This window comes from Phycodurus eques, chromosome 1, assembly GCF_024500275.1.
Source record: "Phycodurus eques isolate BA_2022a chromosome 1, UOR_Pequ_1.1, whole genome shotgun sequence".
Lineage (NCBI taxonomy): Eukaryota > Metazoa > Chordata > Actinopteri > Syngnathiformes > Syngnathidae > Phycodurus > Phycodurus eques.
The window spans coordinates 28,032,623-28,057,627 of NC_084525.1; the positions used below are offsets into that span (position 1 = coordinate 28,032,623).

General features: G+C 41.0%; 1 protein-coding gene across 3 annotated transcripts; it reads right to left on the minus strand.

Moving 5' to 3' along the window:
• Nucleotides 1-3,791: 3,791 nt before the first annotated feature.
• On the minus strand, nt 3,792-22,916 carry zfp64 (zinc finger protein 64 homolog (mouse)). 3 transcript variants are annotated; one of them, XM_061685923.1, is made up of 6 exons: nt 22,676-22,916; nt 22,401-22,562; nt 19,748-19,888; nt 9,979-10,041; nt 9,632-9,883; nt 3,792-6,886 (listed from the first exon to the last, which is right to left on the minus strand). In XM_061685923.1, the coding sequence occupies exons 1-6, from the start codon at nt 22,719-22,721 to the stop codon at nt 5,724-5,726; spliced, it is 1,827 nt and encodes a 608-aa protein (XP_061541907.1). In that variant the 5' UTR covers nt 22,722-22,916; the 3' UTR covers nt 3,792-5,723. The 3 variants fall into 3 exon arrangements, with proteins under 3 accessions (XP_061541907.1, XP_061541898.1, XP_061541915.1); XM_061685914.1 differs by having other exon boundaries at nt 22,401-22,577; XM_061685931.1 differs by lacking the exons at nt 22,401-22,562; nt 22,676-22,916 and adding an exon at nt 21,092-21,179.
• Nucleotides 22,917-25,005: the final 2,089 nt, after the last annotated feature.

The window sequence follows — 25,005 nt, forward strand, 5'->3', positions numbered from 1 at the left end:
CTAAAAAAAAAAAACTTTGCCAGAACAGATAAAATATTTTAGGATGGTGATAATTTAACCCTTTAACACTATGGAGGAGGTGGACCGGTGTCTCAGAATGAATTGTGTTCAACATTAGAGGTTCCACTGTATTTGCTGCAAACAGACAACATGATTGTGCTGTGAATCCAGCAGTGTGTGACTCTCTCACATTTTAATCATGCAGATAAAGATACAAAATACCAGATACAACTTTGGCTGTGTTGCCAAAAACTCCCCTCAGACTGTCACTATAGAGTAGGGGTCAACAAACCTTGGTAGTCAAGTGAAACATTTGATTTTTAAATCAGACAGAGGGCCCAAGTCATAGATGATGTACATTTAAAAAAGAATTATAATAATGTATCCTCATTTTATAATGATATAATTTATAATTAATTTAATTAAAACTAATTACTACTGGGAAATTAATGAAACAATGTTATATTCATATAATATAGTTGCTACATACCATTGTTTATCTGACGAATATTTTTTTTAAATCAATTATTTAATGAGATGGAAAATAAACAAAAAATACATTTGAATTAAAGTTTTATGGGGGGGAAAAAATCAAAATGAATGCAACAAATATTACAGGAGTCTTGATAATGTAAATGTTCAGGGTGCCGGATTAAAGAACCTTGCCCACCCCTGATATAGAGTCAGTCATCAATACGTCAACAATCAGTTAATTTCATTAATTTAGTGGCTGGATGGCGCATTGTGTGCATACAAAGCAAAGGTCATAATGGTGGAGGTAAAGACGCATGCAAACACACATAATCATTCATTCAGTATGAAGACATGTTGACACTTTGTTCTTTGTGTGCTTGTTCTTTACGTCCAGGAGGAATGCATCTCGCAAAACTTACGATTTCTTTAAGCAGCTGGTGAGTGGAAATGGCTTTTTTTTTTTTTTTGCTAGTGGGGTGGCATTTATGACCCCACTCAAACACAGGAAGGAAGGAAGACGTGCCAAAACAATATCAAACTGCTACAACCTTCAAGAGGAATACACACGCACACACGCATGTACACATAAAAAGCCAGACTTCCAACATTCATCCAGAATACACTCAAATGAGACAAAATACAAAAACACATTTTAAAAAACACTCATTACATTACTTAGTCGAGATCAATGGATTAACGTTTCTTGTTAGTGCTCCAGTTTTTAAAGCATCTTGCAGTGTAATAAATAGTCTGTAGGTAATAACAAGAACCCTACTGGTTTCAAGCCATTACAAGATGGCAGGAGTAGCGAAGGACAAAGTAATAACTACTGTATGCTAAAGCAACTAACCTTTTTGAAACTGAGAGCAACTTCTTGGGTATTAAATCAGTTTGATACACAAACGAGAACTACAAATTGCTCAAATTCCCTTTATGTGTTATTAATAATGATACTCATCTATGTGAAGACACTGATCGTGTTGATTTCTCACATTACCCACAATGTTAATGTAATATGTAAAATGTGTAACTACAAAACATTGTATAGTTTGCTGTGCTTGTATTTGCTTTTATTCTGCTTTGTTTACTTTTGTGCTCAAAGGCCACATTTTATTTTTAAAACCGGTGGGACGTCCTTTATAGATGAGGTACAAGTTTATACTGTATGTGGAGGACTTAATTTTAATAAAATTATGTTAAAATTTCATTAGTTATAATTAATCTAATTACAAAGTATTGACATATTGTGTAATGAATGAAGAAAATACATCATGTTTGTGGAAACCTTTATTTAAATTACTAAATCAACTAACCAGTTATCTAATGAGATTAAACAAATGAATTAAAACAAGTTTAATGGAACAATTATAGTGAGAAAAATGAGTAAATGCAATAAATATTACAAGACTCTTGATACTGTAAATGCCGGATTAAAGAACAGAATGGGCCATACTTTTCCCCACCTCTGATTTCACGTCTTCAATGAACCAAATATGTTTAGGAGATGTGGCAGGAAGCCGGAGTACCCGGAGAAAACCCAGGCAAGCGTGGGTAGAACATGCAAACTCCAAACAAGATGACCAGAGCAGATTTTCAAACCCAAACATCAAAACTCTGAAGCAGACATGCTAACCACTGTGGCACCATGCTAAATTCGGTATTATTAAAAAAAAAACTGTTGCCATCATAAACCTTTTTATGAACTGTTCATGTACTGTTTTATGTATCATTTTTACATCCCTAACAATCATACAAGTGTAGTTAGGTTGATCTTCCTATTCCTGTTTTTGTAGTCACATTCCCAAAGCCCACATAGCATTTTCCACCAGAACTAGTTGATTTAGACTGGATCTATCCAATGAATAAATAAATCAATCAATGGTCAAGTGTTCAAGTACAAACTTCATTCATAATGATAATAATAAAATAAAAAATGCACAACTAAGTGCTGAATTCAAGAGAGGTACAAGAGGCCAAATGATAAAGGCTTGAAGAAGGACAGCACTTTATTGAAAAATCAATCAGTGGAGAGAAACACAGCTTTTAAGAAAGTCAGACCTTGGCTTTTATCAGGGTTTCTGCTTGGAATATATACGATGAAAAGGACCTGAACGCATTCATCTGAAGCCAAAAAAATATAAAAATAAATTTAAAAAACAGAAAAAAAAAAAATCAATATCGAAAGCCTGTATTCAATGCATTGATGGGAAACTCATCCGCGAACCTATCTGCTGCCTCCTTGTGGACATTTATGGGGGAAACGGTAGTCCAGTCACCTTAGTAAAGTGACTCCCAACCAGTGTACCCCCGGGGCACATTAGTGTGCCGTGAGCGCTCTTCAGGTGTGCCGTGGGAAATTCATTCATTTTCTGAGCCGCTTCTCCTCACCAGGGTCGCGGGCGTGCTGGAGCCTATCCCAGCTGTCATCGGGCAGGAGGCGGGGTACACCCTGAACTGGTTGCCAGCCAATCGCAGGGTACATACAAACAAACAACCATTCGCACTCACGTTCACACCTACGGGCAATTTAGAGGCTCCAATTAATGCATGTTTTTGGGATGTGGGAGGAAACCGGAGTGCCCGGAGAAAGCCCACGCAGGCACGGGGAGAACATGCAAACTCCACACAGGCGGGACCGGGGATTGAACCCGGGTCCTCAGAACTGTGAGGCTGACGGTCTAACCAGTCGTCCACCGTGCCGCCCGTGGGAAATTATCAAATTTTACTTAATTGCTCGAAAAAATATTTATTTCCAAGAAATAATGTATCTTTCGTCATGTGTTCATGCCTGTGAGGCATAGTGACAGAAGAAATAAATGCTCTTCTATTAGATGGCAGGAATTCATGTATCAGTAATTCATGTATCCACTTTTTGTGACATTTCTGTTTGTTGGTGTGCCGTGAGATTTTTCAATTGTAAAATGTGTGCCATGGCTCCATAAAGGTTGGAAATCACTGCCTTAGTAGCTCAAGGGGCAGACGGACCTCCGAAGGCCATACTGAATTTAGGTGGGGTAGTTGTTTAAGATAAAGCCATCGTGAGCATTTTGGGGTTACTTGGTTTTTTTTGCTCCTTTTTTTGCAGCTCCTCTGATGTTTTCCTTGTTTCTCGAATTGCACAGTGAGCCAAATTAAATGCTCTCAAATACTGTATATGGAAAGTCGTTTGAGCATTTCTTCAACATCTGAGATATCCAGCCTAACGCTCATGTATTACTACACTCTTTGTCCTTACTAGTAAGACAAATCAGCGCACTAGTAGAATGAAAGTGTCTTACCAGTAATGTTCCCCCCCCCCCCCCCCCCCCCCCCCCATTTCTACTGCAGTGCCACTTTTGGGTTGCTAGTCCGCAATGAAACCGTATTAGTAAACTGCTGTGCTACACTAGTAACACTACTAGGCCCACCTCGTAGGCATGTGTCACACACTAATCACCTGCACCCGACTAGTACTACCAAAATGCCAACTAGTAGTTTTGTCTCATGAGTAACATTTCGGTGTCTTACTAGTAGAAATGTCATACAGTTGTGGAAAGGGATGCGGGGGGAAAGTATTACTACTAAGACACAGTTGTTCTACTAATACACACTAGTCGTTCTAGTAGTGCTTTGAATAGTCTTACTAATGAGGACAAAGAGCGCACTAGTACATGCAACTTCAGGTGAGTATCAACGATTTTGAAGGAACGCTCAAACTACTTAGCGGCTTTTTGCTCCACTGTAGTAGGTTCTTTGTCCTCACTCGTAGGGCAACTTTCGTATACTAGTAGGTAGGACTTACGATAAACCAGAGTTAAGATTCTATTTGTATCTCGATTTCCATCCCATGGTTTGATACACGATTAGACTTTTTAAATTTTAATATATATATTGGTTGGAAACTCTAAATTGCCCTGAGGTGTGAATGTGTGCGCGAATAGTTGTTTGTTTATATGTGCCCGACGATTGGGTGGCGACCAGTTCAGGGTGTACCCCGCCTCTCGCCTGAAGCTATTTGGTAAAGCGGTACAGAAAATGGATGGATGGATATTGTAAATGAATTAATATAGTATATACAGCACCTGCATATAATTAATCAATTTGTCAAGAGTAGAGCCTATGTTTTGTTCTCTGACATACTTAAATTATTTCGGCATGGTGTCTTTTAAGTTGCATTAACATGTTCGACATGTTGCCCATGACTTGGGGACATTTTTTGAAGCACTTATGGCAAACGGTCTGGGTATTGTCGCCTACGGGAAGCCGAAGCGCTTCCATACTGCTGACGTCAATAAGCTTGGAAGGTCCACAATCTCAGTTATGTTATTAGTCGTGTGTTTCTTCCTCTCCTCTGCTCCATTCTCCTCATGGAGTTGACGGACGTAGCATTAGCGGTAGCCACAGTTTTGTTCACTCTGGTCAAATGATGTCACTGGAAAAAGTAGTCATGACACACAGTTGGAGAAGGCTTGCTGAAGAAATGTATCTTCAATCCAGGCTTATGTTTTGTTTTCAATTAACATAAAAAAATGAAAATAATAATCATCATTAAGTTTGGTAGCACTGTGAGCTTGCATGGCTCAATCTGGATTGGGGACAAACTCTGGGTGTTGGAAGGGCTTGTCACAGTTCTACCATTTTTATAGGGGACACAGGTTTGTTTCTCGATCATCTATCTTTAACAGGCTTACTAGTAGGACAACTATATGTTACGATTAAGGCAAAACAGTGCACTAGTTAACTGTGCGCTACTAGTAATACTAGTGACAAAACTGTACTCGCTAACATCTAGCACTTCACTCATTGTACTAATATTGTGCAGATATCAACTAGCTTTGCCTCACTAGCAGCATGGAGTCGTACTAACTAGTAGTAGGCCAAAATTGTCCTACTAGTGTGAAGTAATGTCATACAGAATACTGTACATATCAAATGTCTTAGTGAGGACAAAGCGCATGCTAGTACATGGACCTTAAGATGGATATCAAGAATAATGAATAACTGCTTTCCGTACTCAAATGCCTTATGTGGCGCATGTTCCCCACCTCTGCTTATGACTGTACATTAGTCCGAATGTTCTATTTTTACAGCACCATATCATCAATTAGGTATTCTAAAATCTAAAAATGAAAAAGGATCATTTTAAATCTAGCGTCGTCGCAAGTCAATGAGTAAAGTGAACACCAGACACATAAAAAGTTCTTCCCTGGAAACAAGTAGCTTATGTTGCAGTAAATCCATTTAAAAAGTTCGGGTCGGGTCAGCGCTGCTCACATGCTCAGGCACTGCCCTCCACCCTCACCCGCAGCCTGGGCCGGTCCGGTCGGACTCAACGACGTCACTGTGGCGGCATTCCCTTCCGTCACGACTGTCACCTCTGCGCCGCCCTCTTGAACCAAGGCGCTCAAGTCCTCCAGTTCGGTGCAGGTGGTGACAAACGTTTGAGGGACGACGCCAGAGTCCTGAGCGGCCATTGCCGGGTGGACCAGCGTCTGGTGCAGAGGGCTGTTGGTGTCGTCAGCGGAGTGGAGCGGTGTCAAGAGGACCGTCTGGGGTACAAACGTGGCCTCTGTGCTTTGGGACAACCCGGGTGGCTGCACAGGTGCCAGCAGATTGACTTGCTGGATCATGGAGTTCACCATGATGTCCTGGTGTTCGGGATTCAACAGAACCATTTTGTTGGGGCTCTCTGCAGAAGATACGATAATTTTGAGCTGTGTGCTATTGTAAGGGGCCAACGAGTCAACCTGGACCGGGACTTCCAACTGGGTGCTGTCGTGCGGTGACATTACATGGGGAAGGGGGGTGGTCACTTGGACTTGCAGTGGATTCTGGGTCTCTCTGTGTTGCTTCTTGTGACTCCTCAGCGAGTCTTCCCTCACAAACGAAGCGCCGCACGAGCCGCAGCTGAAGGCTCGAGCGGCGTCCAGCTTGGCCCGGTAACGAGAGCTGTCAGATTTCGGGGAGTCAACGCCAGCCCTTTTCCCACCGCTCTTCTCTGGCGTGTCTGAGTGGAACCTCTTCTTGTGGATGACCAGGTTGCTGCGCTGCTTGGAGGCATAGCTGCAAGAGTCACACTTAAAAGGACGCTCCTCCGAGTGGATCCTCTCGTGGACTTTGAGTGCCCCGCGACTGGCGCAGGAGTATGTGCACTTTGGGCACTGAATGGGCTGAACAGGCCGGTGCTGGCGCGAGTGCTGCCGCAGCGCCATCTTGTTGGCGCATGTGAACTCGCAATGGGCACAGTGGAAGGCGTTCTCTGTGCCGTGTTTGATCTGAACGTGAGACTTGAGGTTACCTTTCATGGCGCAGCGGTACTCGCACAGGTCACACTTGTAAGGCTTCTCCCCCGAGTGGACACGAATGTGTCTCTTCAAGTCGGAGTTGATCTTGAACTTTGCGTCACACTGCTGACACTGGAAGGGTGCATCTCCTTGGGGAACACAAAACACGATGTCAAAAGGGCACTCTCACAACTACAGTTGTCTTTCTCAGGTCCGAATCGCTCTCGTCTCATTGGTTACAAGCATGTTAACAGGAAGAAGGCATGGTGCAAGTGATTTCAACCACTGTGCCGCCGGTGACAGAACATCAGGTGTGCTGAAAATGATAACATTTGATTTAATTGTTCCGAATATTACTGTTTATTTAGTACAAATAATTTATCCTTGTTCATCTATGCCAGCGACGTATAGTGACTGGCAGATCAATTAAATGCTCTTCCACTAGTTGGCAGAAGGTACAATTAACCTGTGTAGCTAACTGTTGCCATTCATTCAACAGACTAGCTATGTGTTCAGCAAAACAGGTCCAGATTTCACACTAAGTAAATGTGTACGTAAATTGAGATGATGTCGTCATTATTTGAGTATACATGCTTTTTGTGACTTTTTGCTTAGTGCCATGACAATTTTTTTTTTAATGTAAAATATGTGCCTTAGATAAATAAAGGTTGGGAAACACTGAACTTCTGAGATACAGAGCACTAATGAACGTGACATTGAGCAAAGATGTTATTTCTTAATAACTAATAATGACATGACATGGTTACAGACAGTACAGCAGCAAATAGTTGAATGCACATTATGAAGACCTCTTGAGTAAATTAACCTCCTTTACAAGATGTGACATCAGACGTAACCATACTGTACATGCTAAACCAAAGACGCGCTCGCCAAGTCTGCAGTCTTAACTGTTTACTACCTGTAGTTACGTACATCACCATAATGACAACTGAACTGCACCATATTTTGTTGGGAACCCTTCTCCTACTGGTACATGCAGTAAGCACCTGAATTTGATTACTGTGTTTACACTTGACCAAACACACCACACCAAAGTGGAAGGAAAAACAAATTAGACTTTGATTCAAGCGTGCTAAGTGTGGTGTTGTGAACGCACCATAAAGCAGTTTACTGCAATACAGTCTGGAAGGCTAAATCCAATGCATCTTGTGGCGGCTGGATGGTGACAGCGAAGTCAGATATGTAAATTGCGGGGCGAAATCCTGTAAGGCATGAGTGCATTCAACGAGGAAAAGGAAGGCAATAGAGATTTTTTTTATTTATTTATTTTTTTTTTAAACGTGGATCTTTACTACAATAAGTTATTTTTCTCATACTGGAAGTTAAGTGCTTATCAAACCTTAAAGAAGGAAAATTTCCCAAAAATCAAGAATTACACAAGTACACAGCCTACTTCCTAATTTCTCACTGATAAGTTTTGAGTGGGTGGCCCTCTGTCATGCAAATGATCAACTGTACAGTATATTACTGGGCCAATAGTGAGCCCAGCTTTAGTTACCAAAATGACCGGGGATGGAGCACTGGCATGAAAACTAGGGCGCTTTCTACTTGTGGGAGCATGAACCAGAGTGTGGAAAAAAAGTCAAGCGCCCAAAAAGACAATAAAATGATTTTGACTGGTAGTAGTAGTAGTACTAGGTAGCAGCAGTTCATACGGAACACTAGGGCTGCATGATATAGGGAAAAAAAACGATATTGCGATTATTATTATTATTATTTTAAAATATGCGATACTGTATATGTTGCGATGTGAAATAATACAGGATCAGTGTTTGGAAAGTTCATTTTCTTATGCGAACTAGTTCAAAGTTCAGTCGATCATTCGAAAAATTAACTAGTTCAGTTCATAGTTCATAATTCAAAATTTTGAACTAAGTTCACGGGTCCAAAAACAAACTAGTTCATAGTTGTTTGTTTTTTTCCCCCCAATATGTTGCTGACGGGCTATTACCCTAAAAATACTGGCATATAATTTCCCCATTGTTGGCACCCATTCAGTCCACACTAGTAGCCAACTGCAGCTTTCACCTTACAATCTCAAAAACATGTTGCTAGAATTGTGTTTTTTTTAAATGAGGGGGGTGGGGCACATGACTTTTGTCTTAAATGTGCAAACAAAAACACGCAACACAGTATGACAGGAACGATGGTGAAAGGACATTGATAACTTTGCATTCCTCGCAGCTCTGGCTGACTATATTAACAAAATAATATACCTGTTCTTATAATACAAAACAAATTCCAGATTATCACAGTGTTTTAAATAAAGCACTGTGATCCAAATAATAATTTTCCTCGTAATGCATTTTTACAATTATCTACTCTATTAGAAAATAACATTCACTACGTAGTGTCCCTGAACACACCTCGTGCACAACACATAGCTGCCACATGCCTGCCTAGTTTCATTCTGAAGAGCGAAATAGGAAATCCAGCAGGTGTACATTCTTTCCTGTGTCCTCATTCATAGTTATCATACAAGGAGATCAGTATATAACACACTGGGCTCCTCAGTGTGTTGTTTGAAGCGTTATAATTTACCGTAACATCGGTGCTAATCTTATTTGCATCTCCCAACAGGTCCCTCTGCTGGTCACTTTTTAATATTACAGTTGATTCACTGTATATAAATACAGTATACCAACATTGCAGTAGACCCTGCGATGTGACTATTACACACATCGCGCTGACGATGCTCAAACAAAAGATCATGCAGCCCTGCACACTGTGTATGACACAAGGTGACCTCACTGAACATAAATTTACCCCCCCCCACACACACAACCACCTCATCAACTTCTCCACAGGGGACACGTGCAAATTCCACAACAACGTTAGGCCAACAAGTAGGGCCGAGATATGCGTCGACCTACCGGTGTGTGAGCGGAGGTGCACGGTGAGCTGGCTGGAGTTACGGCTGGCGTAGGGACAGATCTGGCACTTGAAGGGCCGCTCGTCGTAGTGGACTCGCAGGTGCTTCTTCAGGCTGCTGCTGTCGGCCGCCGCATACGGGCACAGTTTGCACTTGTGAGGCTTCTCGCCTGTGTGCGAGCGGCTATGCATGTTGAGCTTGTCCCGTCGGCTGAAGCGCTTGTGGCAGAGCTCGCACTCGAACGGCTTCTCGCCTGAAGGGGCAGATGGAGAAAGGACGACTCTACAAACAGGTACGCTAAAACATTTTTCAACTTAAATGGAGTCTGAGTGTGAGGAAGGAACATACCAGTGTGGGTTTTAAGATGTCGCTCCATGTCTTTTTGGCCATACTGTGTCTTAAAGGTGCAGCCTGAAGGAAACATGATATGTGAATGTATCCTACAAGTCCTGCAATGGTTTATGATACTGTATTTGTATATGTAAATTTTTTTTTAACATAACTAATTTTTAATGTAAATGCAAAAATAAGTTTTAAAAAGGGATGTTGCTCATTGGAAAACTTGAATGCATCACCATTCAATTATCATCATCACATTAGTTTTCATAATATTTACCGTGGGGCCTCCAGACGGGCGTAAAATCCAAAGGAAAAGTAGTCGTAACAGAAGACGACCAACTGGTAACTACATTGCTATTGTAACCTCTTCTTTGTCATTTTTATTACGGTGAATGACTTGGGAGACGTTATTCAAACACGGAACACAACCAGTTGCTCCTCTATTTGCATCTTGCAACAGCGCCATATTCAGGTCACTTTCTAATTGCCTATCGTTACGTGTCACATCACAATCACAGAGTCTGTCGCTCGGCTGAACTCTGAGTTGACCACACACACAATGATTTGCAATTGGCAATACCACACAGGTTTAATATTTACAAATAACAGCCCCAACAATTTTAGAACAGATCAGGGATGAAAAATCACTCTTAACACAGCCCATGACCACCTTTTTGACACATTTGAGAATCAAGACTTTGCTGACTTTGATCACAAAGGAGGGAAATTCTTAAACATGGCCTAATTATCAGTACACAGTTGAAACCAGATGTTTACATACAGTATATAAAAATACACTTTTTTTCCTCACTGTCTGACATGAAGTCAGGCTTAACTTTTTCTGTTTAAGGTCAATTAGGATTACAAAAAATATTATTTGCTAAATGCAAATGCTTGTAGACAATCTTTTATTACTTTCTTCAAAGTCAGAAGTTTACATATTTTTCATTAGTATTTGTTACGATTGCCTTTAAACTGCATGACTTGGGTCAAACGTTTTGGATCTCCTTCCACTAGCTTCTCACAAGTTTGTCCCATTGTTCCTGACAAAACTGGTGTAACTGAGCCAAATTTGTAGGCCACCTTGCTCGCACATCCCTTTTCAGGTCTCCCCATACATTTTCAATAGGACTAAGATCAGGGCTTTGTGGTGGCTGCTCCAAAACATTGACTTTGTTATCCTTAAGCCACTTTGTAACCAGTTTTGCAGTATGCTTCAGGTCATTGTACATTTGGAAGACCCATTTGCACCCGAGCTTTAATTTCCTGGCTGATGTCTTCAGATGTTACTTCAGTATTTCCACATCATGTTCTTTTCTCATGATGCCATCTATTTTGTGAAGTCGCACCAGTCCCTCCTGTGGAAAAAGAAGCCCACAACATGATAATGCCAACCCCTTCCTTATTTGGGGTGGTGCTCTCAGGCTTGCCAGTTTTTTCCTCCAAATGTAACAAGGCTCATTATGGCCAAACAGTTACATTTTAGTTTTGTCAGACCACAGGTCACGGCTCCAAAAATTATGGTCTTTGTCAATTTTTGCATGTACAAACTGTAATCTGGCTTTTACAGTGGCTAAAATAAGTATTTAACACGTCACCATTTTATATACTTCCAAAGGGGCTATTGACCTGAAAATTTTACCAGATGTTGGGAACAACCCAAGAAATCCATACAGACAAAGAAAGTAGAACAAATAAGCTCAGAAATTAATTGTGTGAAAATGTGAAATGACAGGGAAAAGGTATTGAACACTTGAAGAAAGGGAGGTGCAAAACGGCATGGAAAGCCAAGACAACACATAAAATCTATTAATAATCCAGCCCCTTGTCAGTACAAATGAATATCAGCTGGTTCAGTCCTAAGTGATGGCCTACAAAAAGGTCTCATTGCCAAGGACTGAGTCAAGACACATCTCATGATGGGTAGGAGCAGAGAGCTGTCAAGACCATTGCAAATTAATTGTTGCAAAACATTACAATGGCATTGGTTACAGGCGCAAATCTAAGCTTCTGAACATTCCAGTGAGCACAGTTGGGGCCATAATACTTAAGTGGAAAGCCAATCATACCATCATAAATTTGCCTCGATCAGGTGCTCCTCACAAGATTTATGACAAAGGAGGGCAAAGAATAATCAGAAGAGTTGTCCAGGAGCCAAGGACCACATGTGGAGATCTTAAAAAAGACCTGGATTTAGCAGGTACAGTTGTCACAAGGCAAACCGTGAGTAATGTACTGCGTCGCCATGGCCTTGTATGTACGCTCACCACGCAAGACCCCATTGCTGAAAAACAAAAGCATGTCAAAGCTCGTTTAAAGTTTGCTGAATAACATTTGGACAAGCCAGTTAAATATTGGGAGAATATATTCTGGTCGCAGGAGATTTCGATTCCGGTTCCAAACGATTCTTGATTCAGATTCTTTTAGGGGTTGGGTAAAAAATGTTTGCATGGTTTAAATAAAGGGTGTCTAAATTATCCATCCATCCATCCATCCACCCATCCATTTTCTTCCACTTATCCGAGGTCGGTCGCGGGGCCAGTAGGATCCTACCACACTTTCGCCGTTTGTCTTTTTTGTCTCGTTTTCAAATTATGAATATCAATTTTCTCAGCAGCTCGCAGCATAGACTACAATGAACATTTGACTCTGGGTTCTTTATAACCAGTATCACTATCAAACCTATGATCTATAAGGCAATGTGTGTGGATTTAACCCAATTGATTTAATATTTTGAAGGGTACACACCGGAACTCAGCATTTTGGCATGAAAAGCAACTTCACACGGCACCAGTGTTTTTTTTGTTTTTTTAAATGTATGGAACCAAATGCAATAAACCCACCGATGAGGCACAAGGTTAGTGTTTGTGATACTGTGAGACACCGTTTATGTGAATTTTGTCCCAATTTATTGTGATGTAAAGTTGGTACAGTTAAGTTTTAGCTCAATGTTAAGCTTTTTTTTCCTGTCTTCGGCTCTTACGTCGACCAAAATAAACGCTAAAAGCCATCAGTGCAAAAAGTGCAACCAACCGTTTACCTTGTTAGCTGCCTCAATACAGGAAGTCCTCGATTTACGAACGAGTTCCGTTCCTACGCTGGCGACGTAACACAAATTTCCGCTTAAGTCGGATTTCACCATTAAAGTCGAAATTTACAGCAAAATACTTCTGTTATGTGTATTGTCCCACGTGATTGTGACAGCCAGCTCAGTGTGTGTGGGCGTGTGCGTCGATGTGTGAGTGAGACGGGACTGCCGAGGAGGAAGGAGTGCGCGCAGGTGCGAGTGTGTACAGTAGCAAGTGTAGTGACGGTGATCGGGGAAGAGTAGCGAAGAGCGGAGGACCCGTTGACGTTGAAAGTGCAGAGGAGCTAACAAAGCCATTAAAGCAGAAAATCGGTGCTTTGCGCCTTTATTGTTGCCGCCACCCAGCTCAGCTGTGCAATGAGAGAAGGGAGTTAACCCCTGCGTCTCCCGACCACGGTCATCTGACCGTAGCAGGAAAGGTTAACACTTTGTATAAAGAAACTAAAATACATTAAAATAAAAAAATAAGATGCTATACTTACCATTATTGCTGAGAGTGTGAAAAAAGGAGGGCGAAAAAGGCAAAGATAGTCCCACTGCACAAACACAGACAAGCACTATGCACTAGCTAAGCAGAAACACTATGGTGCTGGGACAAAATGGCGGACGAGGCACGGGCGGCGTAAAGTCGAAACATCATAGGTCGAGTGGGTCGTAACTCGAGGACTTCCTGTATTTTCATATACATATTTTATTGTTTCACTCACCCAGTTGACTGAGAATTGACTTCACTGAAGCTCCGGGCGGTGTAGGCTGAGGCTCAGAGCGCGTCAGACGCTACACATCGTGAAAGCCTCCTTTGCACAATATAATCTAATTCCAGGTGTTGCACTGAGGCAACTGGTCATTAATTTTAACAAATTAAAGACACATTTTTGTTCGCCGCCGTTGGGCACAAGCACGTCTCCGTGCGCGTTCTTCTTCTTTTTGCTGCTTCTTTGTTGGTTTTTGCCACTTCTTATTCGGGCCGGCGGACTAGGCATCGAAACTGGGAATGGAAATTTTTAAATTTTAACGATTCCAGGAGAACCGGAACGTTAGTCCCGGTTTCAATCGGTTCTCGATTCTCAACGCCCAAGCCTAGCCACAATGCACTCCACGTTTGGAGGAGAAATGGCACTGCACATCACCGAAAAAACATCATACCAACAGTGACGTTCGGAGGTTTGGAACATAATGATGCGAGGCTGCTTTTCAGAAAATGGTAATGGTAAACTTCATATTATTGAAGGAAGAATGAATGGGCAAATGTACAGAGACATTACTGACAAAAATCTGCTGCCATCTACGAGGATGGACATTTCACCAGGATAATAATGCAAAACATAATGCCAAGGAAACTCAATTGGTTCCAAAGAAAAAAAATAAAGCCAATCACCTCATCTATGGAAAGAACTGAAACTCAAGGTCCATAAAAGAAGCCCACGGAACCTTCAAAGATTTGAAGACTGCTTGTGTGGAGGAATGGGCGAAAATCACACTATACAGGAGGAGTCTTGAACCTGTCATTGCTAACAAAGGCTTTTGTCCAAAGTATTAAATAAATACCAGTTGACGTGTTCAATACTTTCCCCCGGTGTCATTTCACATGAATACACACAACTTAATTTCTGATCTTATTTGTTCTAATTTTTTTGTATGTATGCACCATGGGAAATATATTTAATGCGAAAAATGGTGATACGTTAAATACTTATTTCAGCCGCTGTACGTTTCTTTTGGCATAATGGCTTCTTCCTGGCAGAGTGACCTTTCAGTCCATGTCGGTACAGTATTCGTTACATGGTGGATAATGACACACTCTTAACAGCTTCTTCACAAGGCCTTTTTCTTTTGTTCTTGGCTTGATATGCACATTTCCAATCAAAGAATGTTCATTTCTGAGACACAGAACCAGTTTCCTTCCTTTGCGGTATAGTGACTAGCTAGACATTCCCATGGTGTTTATATTTGTGTATAATTGTTGAACAGATTGACGTGGCACATTCAGGTATTTGGAAATCGCACCGTAGGATGAAACAGACTTGTGCAAGTCCACAATTCTCTTCCTCATATCTTTGTTAATTTCTTTTGAATTCACCATTATGTTACACAAAGAAGCAGTGTATTTCAGGTGTGCCTTCAAATACATCCACAGGTTAAGTCTCTAATTAACTCAAATGTTGTCAGTAAACCTGTCAGAAGTTTTGAAAGATATGAAATCATTATCTGGGATTTCCGAAATTGTTTAAAGGCATAGTAATCTTACTGCATGTAAACATCTGACTTTGAAGAGAGGAATGAAAAATTGTCTGAAAAAATCCCCTCTCTTGTTAATCTGGCATTTAGCAAATAGAAATAATTTTGGTAATCCTAGATGACCTAAAACAGGAAAGGTTTAGTTTCCTTACATGTCAGACAGTGAGGGAAAAAAAGTGAATGTGCCTTTTGATTAGACTTTACGCCAATCGGATCGGTGTGATCGGTATCGGCCGATAATTAGCATTTTATACTGATCAGCTGATCGGCTTTCATGTCATAATTCGCCGATCCGATCAATGACGACATCGAACGGCTCCGCACAAGACATTTAACTCTGCGTCGCTGTTGCGTATGAATCCAAAAGCTAGTTTATTTTTATCCTTGTCACGTGTCTTGTGGCGCAGTACTGCAACTATCTGACAGGCAATAATGTTTTTTTCAATCTTGTTGGTTAAAAAACACATCATTGGTGTGGGACTATTTTGCGGTGTCTCAGACAAACAACACGTAAATTATTTGCAGTCTGTGCACAACTGAAGTACTTTGTGGGGATCGTCATCTACAACCCCAATTCTAATGAAGTTGGGACGTTGTGTTAAACATAAATAAAAACAGAATACAATGATTTGCAAATCATGTTCAACCCATATTTAATACACTACAAAGACAATATATTTAATGTCCAAACTGATAAACTTTATTGTTTTTAGCAAATAATCATTAACTTAGAATTTTATGACTGCAACACGTTCCAAAAAAGCGGGGACAGGGTCATGTTTACCACTGTGTGACATCACCTTTTCTTTTAACATTCCTAAAACATTTGGGAACTGAGGAGACTAATTGTTGAAGCTTTGTAGGTGGAATTCTTTCACATTCTTGCTTGATGTACAGCTTCAGCTGCTCAACAGTCCGGGGTCTCCGTTGTTGTATTTTACGCTTCATAATGCGCCACACATTTTCAATGGGAGACAGGTCTGGACTACAGGCAAGCCAGTCTAGTACCCGCACTCTTTTACTACGAAGCCACGCTGTTGTAACACGTGCAGAATGTGGTTAGGCATTGTCTTGCTGAAATAAGCAGGGGTGTCCATGAAAAAGACGTGGCTTGGATGGCAGCATATCTTTCTCTAAAACCTGTAGGTACCTTTCAGCATTAATGGAGCCTTCACAGATGTGTAAGTTACCCATGTCATTGGCACTAACACACAGATAATGGCTTTGAACTTTGTGTCCATAACAGTCCGGATAGTTCTTTTCCTCTTTGGCCCGCTGGACACGACGTCCACAATTTCCAAAAACAATTTGAAATGTGGACTCGTCGGACCACAGAACACTTTTCGACTTTTCAGTCCATCTTAGATGAGCTCGGGCCCAGAGAAGCCGGCGACGTTTCTGGGTGTTGTTGATAAATGCCTTTTGCTTTGCATAGTAGAGTTTCAAGTTGCACTTACGGATGTAGCACCAAACTGCATTTACTGACATTGATTTTCTGAAGTGTTCCTGAGCCCATGTGGTGGTATCCTTTACACATTGATGTCGGTTTTTGATGCAGTGCCGCCTGAGGGATCGAAGGTCACAGGCATTCAATATTGGTTTTCGGCCTTGCCGGTTACATGCAGTGATTTATCCAGATTCTCTGAACCTTTTGATAATATTATCGACCATAGATGATGAAATCCCTAAATTCCTTGCAATTGTACTTTGAGGAACAGTCCTTAAACTGTTGGATGATTTTCTCACACACTTGTTCACAAAGAGGTGAACCTCGCTCCATCTTTGCTCGTGAATGACTAAGCAATTCAGGGAAGCTCCTTTTATATGCAATCATGGTACCCACCTGTTCCCAATTAGCCTGCTCACCCGTGGGATGTTCCAAACAGGTGTTTGAAGAGCATTCCTCAACTTTCTCAGTTTTTTTTTGCCACCTGTCCCAACATTTTTGGAACGTGTTGCAGCCATTAAATTCTAAGTTAATGATTATTTGCTAAAAACAATCAAATTTATCAGTTTGAACATTAAATATCTTGTCTTTGTAGTGTATTCAATTAAATATAGGCTGAACATGATTTGTAAACCATTGTATTCTGTTTTTATGTTTAACACAATGTCCCAACTTCATTGGAATTGGCGTTGTAAATGCTTCAACACAAATTTGATCGGGCACCTGAAGAATGTACACAAGGAGGAGCATGCCATGTTCAAGCAACGCAGCGCGAAAATAAACAAATAAATTAAAAAAAACAGGAAAAGCCAAACGGACGCAAACTCTGGACAACAACCGTCTCTATAGTGACAGTGAGAAAGTTAGAGTAAGCATGTCATTAACAGTATTTATTAAAGTAATTTAATTGCAATAATTTAATTACAGTAAGTTAGCACCCATTATTTCTGTCACGTTGTAATGTTGATCTGACCTAAACTTATGTCAGTGGCCAATCCTTGAATGCCCCCTAGAGGTCATTGATGTTTTAACTTTTGTCTAAAATGCTAGAGAATGAATTTGAGCTGGGATGGGCTTAGCACGCCCGCGAGTCCCCCCTAGTGAGGAGAAGCGGTACAGAAAATGGATGGATGGATGGATGGATACAGTTCTCAGTATACAGTGCACAAGTATATACAATAAATGAACTAGTCATGTAAATGGCCACATTGCTCCAGCTTGTGATTGGCCCCAAAAAACCTGATTGTCTAAAGCCTACTTTTGATATAGTGTATGTAAACATCTGGTTTTAACTGTATATGTACCCCGCTTAAGACATATGTATACTAGAAGTACTGCAAATAAAATTGCACATGCAGTCGGATTATCCATCCATTTTCTTTACCGCTTATCCTCATCAGGGTCACGGGCTGCTGGAGCCTATCCCAGATATCTTCGGCGCAAGGCGGGGCACACACTGAACCAGCCAATCGCAAGACACATAGAAACAAACAACCATTTGCACTCACATTCACACCTACGGGCAATTTAGAGTCTTCAATCAATCATGTTTTTGGGATGTGGGAGGAAACCGGAGAGCCCGGAGAAAACCAACCCAGGAATGGGGAGAACATGCAAACTCCACACAGGCAGGGTCGGGATTTTAACCCTGGTCCCCAGAACTGTGAGGCAGATGTGATAACCAGTGCCGGCCAGTCGGATCATATTATTATTAAATTATCATCTACGTTGAAACATTTAAGAGTTATATCCTTTGAGCATTGCTTACTTTTAAGGAACTTCTTAATTATTTTCTTACGGGCTATGGGAAGTTTTTTTTTTATAACATACATACACATCTACAGTGTTCCCTCGTTTTTCGCGGTTAATGGGGACCAGAACCACCCGCGAAAGGTGGAAATTCGCCAAGTAGGATTTGCCCACCCACCCCTTAGGAATTTTCGTGTATGTGGGTACCAGAATCTTTAAAATATGTAAACAGTATTTATACTTCACATATTTGAGACAAAGATTACAACAGTACATGTATTTACTCTCAATCAACATTGCTTTCTGAGAAAGCCGAAGAGGCTTGCGTTGGTGGCGGAGGAGAGGCTCTCACTTGACTCGTAGAGGCTTTAGGTTCACTTTGAGACTCTTCTGCTGGAGGCGCTGATGGTGTAGCTTTCTTTTGATTCAAAATTTCCCTGTACAAGAACATAACTCCGTCTCTTATTACGCGGAGTTAGCACACGTTTTTGTTCCTTATTGAAGCAGTTTTGCGGGTGTTTGCTTCCTCTTTCTTGATGTACCGCACTGTAGATTAATTCACGCCATAAATTGGCGTGAATTAATTTGCATATGGCGTGCCACAGATGCATAACTTCTGCCCTCTTTGATCAAATCTAAAAGTTTCACTTTTTCACTGATGGTCATCATCTTCTTCTTCCTCTTGCGCGCCCTGGAGGAACCTTTCGCAGGGGGACAGCGCTTCGGCGGCATTGTAAGGGCTTGCCTAACTATGCAAAAAAATTATCGCTTAAACAAAAAAGGTTTTTGCGAACACAACAGCGTGGACGAGACTGGCGAGACACAACAAGGGAAGTTGCTGGTTGCGGCTGCGATGATGGGCAGCCAATCAGCTTACGGCATAAATCCACTCATGCTCTCATTGGTCGATGTCACACCGGGAACCAATCACACGCCTTGTATGCGTGCCCGTGCAGTACAGGCATGTACAAAGCCTCTGAGTCAACTCATCTCTTTGTTTGGCATGTAGGGAAACCTTCTCTCGCGCGCATCAGCATGAAATAACGTGTCTTTCCGCGATATAGCTGCCGATATGGCTGTATTTTTTAATGTATATTTTGGAAAAAACCCCAAAGCACTGAAGCCGCAAAACGTGAAATGCGAGGTGGCGAGGGAACACTGTATATACATACATACACACACACATATCTATGAAAGTAGCAATCCATTTTTAGTGACATTTGTGTTTTGTTCTCCTGAAATGAGACATGACCAACCCGAGAAACAACAGCTGTGCCTCTTGGATGTCAGTGCGCTCTTTAGCTTTTTGGTCCTCTGCGGTTTGGTTAGGATCTTCTTAACGCCTCTCAGAACACACGTCTGGAAGGTTTTCTCTAAAACCACCTCTATGCTGGTGCCTGAAGGAGACATAGAGACACAAGAAAACAAACAGGGGAAGATGATGAGGAGGAGCTTGATAGGGGAATGTAAAAGGAGAAAGAAAGACAAAAACAGTATATGAACACGAGAAGTTAGGGACTCAAGTCCCATGACTTGACTCAAGTCAGACTTACAGTGCAGACCAACAGTCCCATTCAAAATGTTAAATGAAAAGACTCACTCTCCCTCCAAAAAAGTCCCATTCAAAATTCAGATAAAAACGCATCTTCCCTCAAGCCTCGCCTCTGCATTTTTGCCACAAGTCCTAAGGTTGGCAACTTAGTGCTGTGAAAATGTATTGCCCCCCCCCCTTCTCAAATTCTTATATTTTTGCACAATTTCCCCATTTTAATGTTTAAAATCATCAAACAAATATAAATAGACAAATGCAATCCAAGTGGAAAAAATGCTGTTTTTAAATTATTCCATTTATTAAATTCACTGCTGTTGACGGCTTTAGAAGTCAAATATCCATGTTAACTTCAAAGTTACCTGGCCCTGTGTGGAAAAAGTAATGGCCTCCAAAACCTAATAACTGGTTGGGCCATTCTCAGCAGCAACAACTGAAGTCAAGCGTTTTCTATAACTGGCAATGAGTCTTTCACATCTCTGTGGAGATATTTTAACAGACTCTTCCTCCCAGAATTGTTTGAATTCAGCAAAGATGGAGGGTTCTCGAGCATGAATGGCCTTTTTAAAGTCATGCCACTGCATTTCAATCGGATTGAAATTGTTTATGGGGGAGGAGGCAATTTCTTTCTACAATTTCACAGACACTGCATAGGTTAAACAGTCCCCAACACACAGTAACAGCTCATAGTAATCCCTTGCGAAACACACAACATCATAATGGAAGGAATGACGTTTGGACGTTTGATTGGACATGAAGCACTTTAGCATGATACCATTCCAAGACACTTGACAGGTTCTAACGAGCTGAAAATAGTCATTTCTTGAATTTGCAGCATTAGGAAGCCATATTTACTGACAAAAGCTTGACCCCTTTTTTGATAGCAGCTTCATAATTCTTACATCCATTAAACGTGACTTTTTTGAGAGTTTCTGCTTGAATTTCTTTTGAGATGGTGCACTATCATGCTTAAAGATGTTTGTTAATAAAATCACAATTGTTTTGGTACATGGCAGAAAGTACACATACTTTTCAGAGGACATTTTCACACCTTCAGTGACCATAAAGGAGGTCGACAAGCTCTCTCCTCAGCATATTTCCAGCCAAATTCATGACTCCACCAATCTGCCACTTCCTTGCTGACGTTGCAGCCGCGTGGGGACATGGCGGCCTTCCACCAACCATCTACTCCATCCATCTGGACCATCTAGGTTCGTACAGCACTCATCAGTGGACAATCTCATGCTGCAAATGACCACTGAAAAGTATGTGGACTTTCTGATTGACCACTTTCTTCCATGGTAGCAAAAAGAAGAACCGTGCTTTCATCAACAAAATCATCTTCTAGGATAATAATGCACCATCTCCGGAGGGAAAAGAAAGAAGTCATTTGCATAATAATTTGGAATGCAATGATTTTTTTTCACCCCCAGTAGCAAGTTAAAATAATAAAGGATTATAAATTAAACAATATCTACAATTTGACATTTAATGTTGACATAGCAAGACTAATTTAAATTCTGAGTTAAAACAAAGATAATCCTACAGTGGTTTAATTTTCTTTTTCACTTTACTTTGCATTTTCTATTTAGATTTTGTATTTTTTTTGGTCTATTTAGAAGCTCTCTTACTGAAGAGGGGCACCCACTCAAATCACCCAGTTCCTGTTTGCCCAGGCAGTGCAGAAATGGCTGCGGTATGTGCCGGACCGGGCAGGTGGGAGTGGACGCCAACACCAGACATTGTGAATGCTAAAGAATTGTAATAAATGTGTTTATGTACACTGATGTTGTCTGGTGTAATCCGTTCTGGGTTTTCATCACTTTTTTCTACAGGCTGTCTGTAGACGAAGCAGGGCGAACGGAAATATAAATAAATATCAATTTATTACAGTTGAAATTGAATGAAAACTGCACTGTTGTTTCAATATTCCTGATAATTGACATACTATTTAAATTATGCTGTTCAATGTTGTTTCAATATTAAATAATGTACACAATGATGTAGAATCAACATCAGATTTTCAATGTCGATTCAATGACTTATCGGCACCGTTGTTTCAATATTCTTGATAATTGAAATACTATCGAAATTCTGTTGTTCTCTGTTCAGTTTCAACGTTGTTTCGATGACTTATTGACAACATTGTTTAAATATTCCTGATAATTGAAATACTATTGAAATTCTGTTAATCAAGGTTCAAAATTTTAAAGCTTTTTTAAGATTAAATAATGGTGCAACATGATGTAGAATCAACAGCAGATTCCAACGTTGATTCAGTGACGTATTATTGTAAAAATGACGTTGGTTCAATGTAGTTTCAATAACTGCTTGCTATCTGGGTAGAGAAAGGACGTCACCTGGCAGCGACGAAACTGCTGCAGCCACGGCTGAGGTGTCACGCGTCGGTAGTGAACATCCACTCTGCTTGTGGGCCAGAAACAGTTCGAAATTGTTGTACTGCTGCTTGCAGAATCCACAGATGTGGATGTCCGGGCTCACTTCCATCACCACAGAATGTCCTTTCGGAGGGCACGCTTATTTAGACACAAAGTTATCAAACACGTACATGCTAAGCGCTACAAAAGGACAACATAAGAGAAAGTTGATGGTGTTTGATATACTTGTTTCGTACCTTCTGCGTCGTACGTTGCCATTGTGGATATTACTTTGCGACACATCAAGTCATGTTCTGGCTCCTGTTACAGCAAACACGTTTCTTGCACGTTTGTTGCAGCCCAAGTCACAGCGCGGCCACAACAACAACCTTTTTCCTCGTGGTGCTTCAACCTGACTGTACTTCCAATACCAGATGAAATGAACAAAAATAGAGAAGGAAAAACGTCAGCTCTGCTGTATTGTACGACATGCTGCGCGAGGTTTACGGCTGCATGTGACACGCATGCGTAGAAAAAAAACCGGGGGAGTCTGGGACGATCCGTCATGAGCAGGAGGTCATTTTCATTTTCATTTTCCCAACTTTTTGCGGATGGCTTAAATTTCACAAATCATAAGGCAATATAAAAACCTACCGTTACATCACACAAAGTGTATGTGCATTTTGTTCACTCTCTCTCTCTCAATATATGTATGTATGTGTGTGTGTGTATATACGCGTGTATATATATATATATATATATATATATATATATATAGATATATATATATATATTTATATATATATGTGTATATATATAGTGAACAAAATGCACATGCACAGTATATATCTATATATATCTATCTATATATATATATATATATATATATATATATATATATATATATATATATATATATATATATATATATAGATATGTAAATATAGATATGTATATAGATATATGCAGTGGTACACTCGCCTGACTTTGGTGCAGGCAGCGTGGGTTCAGTTCCCACTCAGTGACGGTGTGAATGTGGGTGCGAATGGTTGTCCGTGTCTATATGTGCCCTGCGACTGACTGGCGACCAGTTCAGGTTGTAGTCCGCCTTTCGCCCGAAGTCAGCTGGGATAGGCTCCAGCGCCCCGCGACCCTAACCAGACCCTAACCAGGATAAGCGGTGTTGAAAATGGAAATGGGAAAAAATATACATATATATATATGTATGTATATAAGTTGGCATGTTAACTTCCGGTTTGCAGGTACCAAATGCGTAGCCAACCGCTGGGTACACACATACTGAGTTTTAACATCATAACCTTTATTTATTTATTTATTTATTATGAGAGACTACACACGAGGAGGAACAAAAATCGCCATGTGTGGTGTACTCACAATGATCAACACAGCAACACCACACACATAACATCGCCACAAACAATCACGATTCTCCACCCCCAAATCGTGCTGCCCACGTAAAACCTACTAATTAATTAAAAAATTAGTAATGAATACTAATTAATTTGAAAATTAAAGGGTAAATATTTTTAATAAGATCTTCCTCAAAAGTTTTCAAGAAGAAGAGTTTTCATAGGCGGCACGGTGGACGACTGGTTAGAGCGTCAGCTTCACAGTTCTGATGACCCGGGTTCAATCCCGGGCCCCGCCTGTTTGGAGTTTGCATGTTCTCCCCGCGCCTGCGTAGGTTTTCTCCGGGCATTACGGTTTCCTCCCACATCCCAAAAACATGCATTGTAGGTTGATTGAAGACTTTAAATTGCCCTTAGGTGTGAATGTGTGTGCGATTGGTTGTTTGTTTATATGTGCCCTGCGATTGGCTGGCGACCAGTTCAGGGTCTACCGCGCCTCTCGCCCGAAGAGAGGATAAAGCGGTACAGAAAAAGGATGGATGGATGGATGTTTAGAGACTAATATAATCTAGCATTCAACTCTCTGGATTTGTACTGAACACATTTTTGACATAGAATGCCTCACTTGCAGGCAGTGGTGGACTAATTGTTATTACGTATGCCTCACAGTTCTGAGATTGAACCTGTATGGAGTTTGCATGGTCTCCCTCATGCTTGAGTGGATTTTCTCCAGGTACTTTGTTTCCCATATTCCAAAAATGTGTGAATGTGAATGTTTTTGTTGGTGCCCAGCGTTTGGCTGGCGACCAGTCAAGGGTGTACCTCACCTCTCACTCAAAGTCAGATGGGATAGGCTTCAGTTTATCCACAACCCCTAATGAGGACAAGTGGTATGGATGCAGTGTTTTTCAAAGTGTGGTACGAGTACACGAGTGGTACGTGGGTCTCTCTAATGGTACATGAAAGAATCACTAAATTACTGTACATTTTCACACCTAAGGACATTTTTAACAATTTTAGAGCCTTCAATTTTTGGAATGTGGAAGGATACTGGAGTACCCGGAGAAAACGCACATGGGCACGGGGAGAACATGCAAACTCCACACAGGAAGGCCGGAGACCAGATTTGAACCCATAACATCTAAACTGTGAGGCGGATGTGCTACTTTAGGAAGTCATCAAAACAGATCAAATTTGACGCGAACAATATGTAAAGG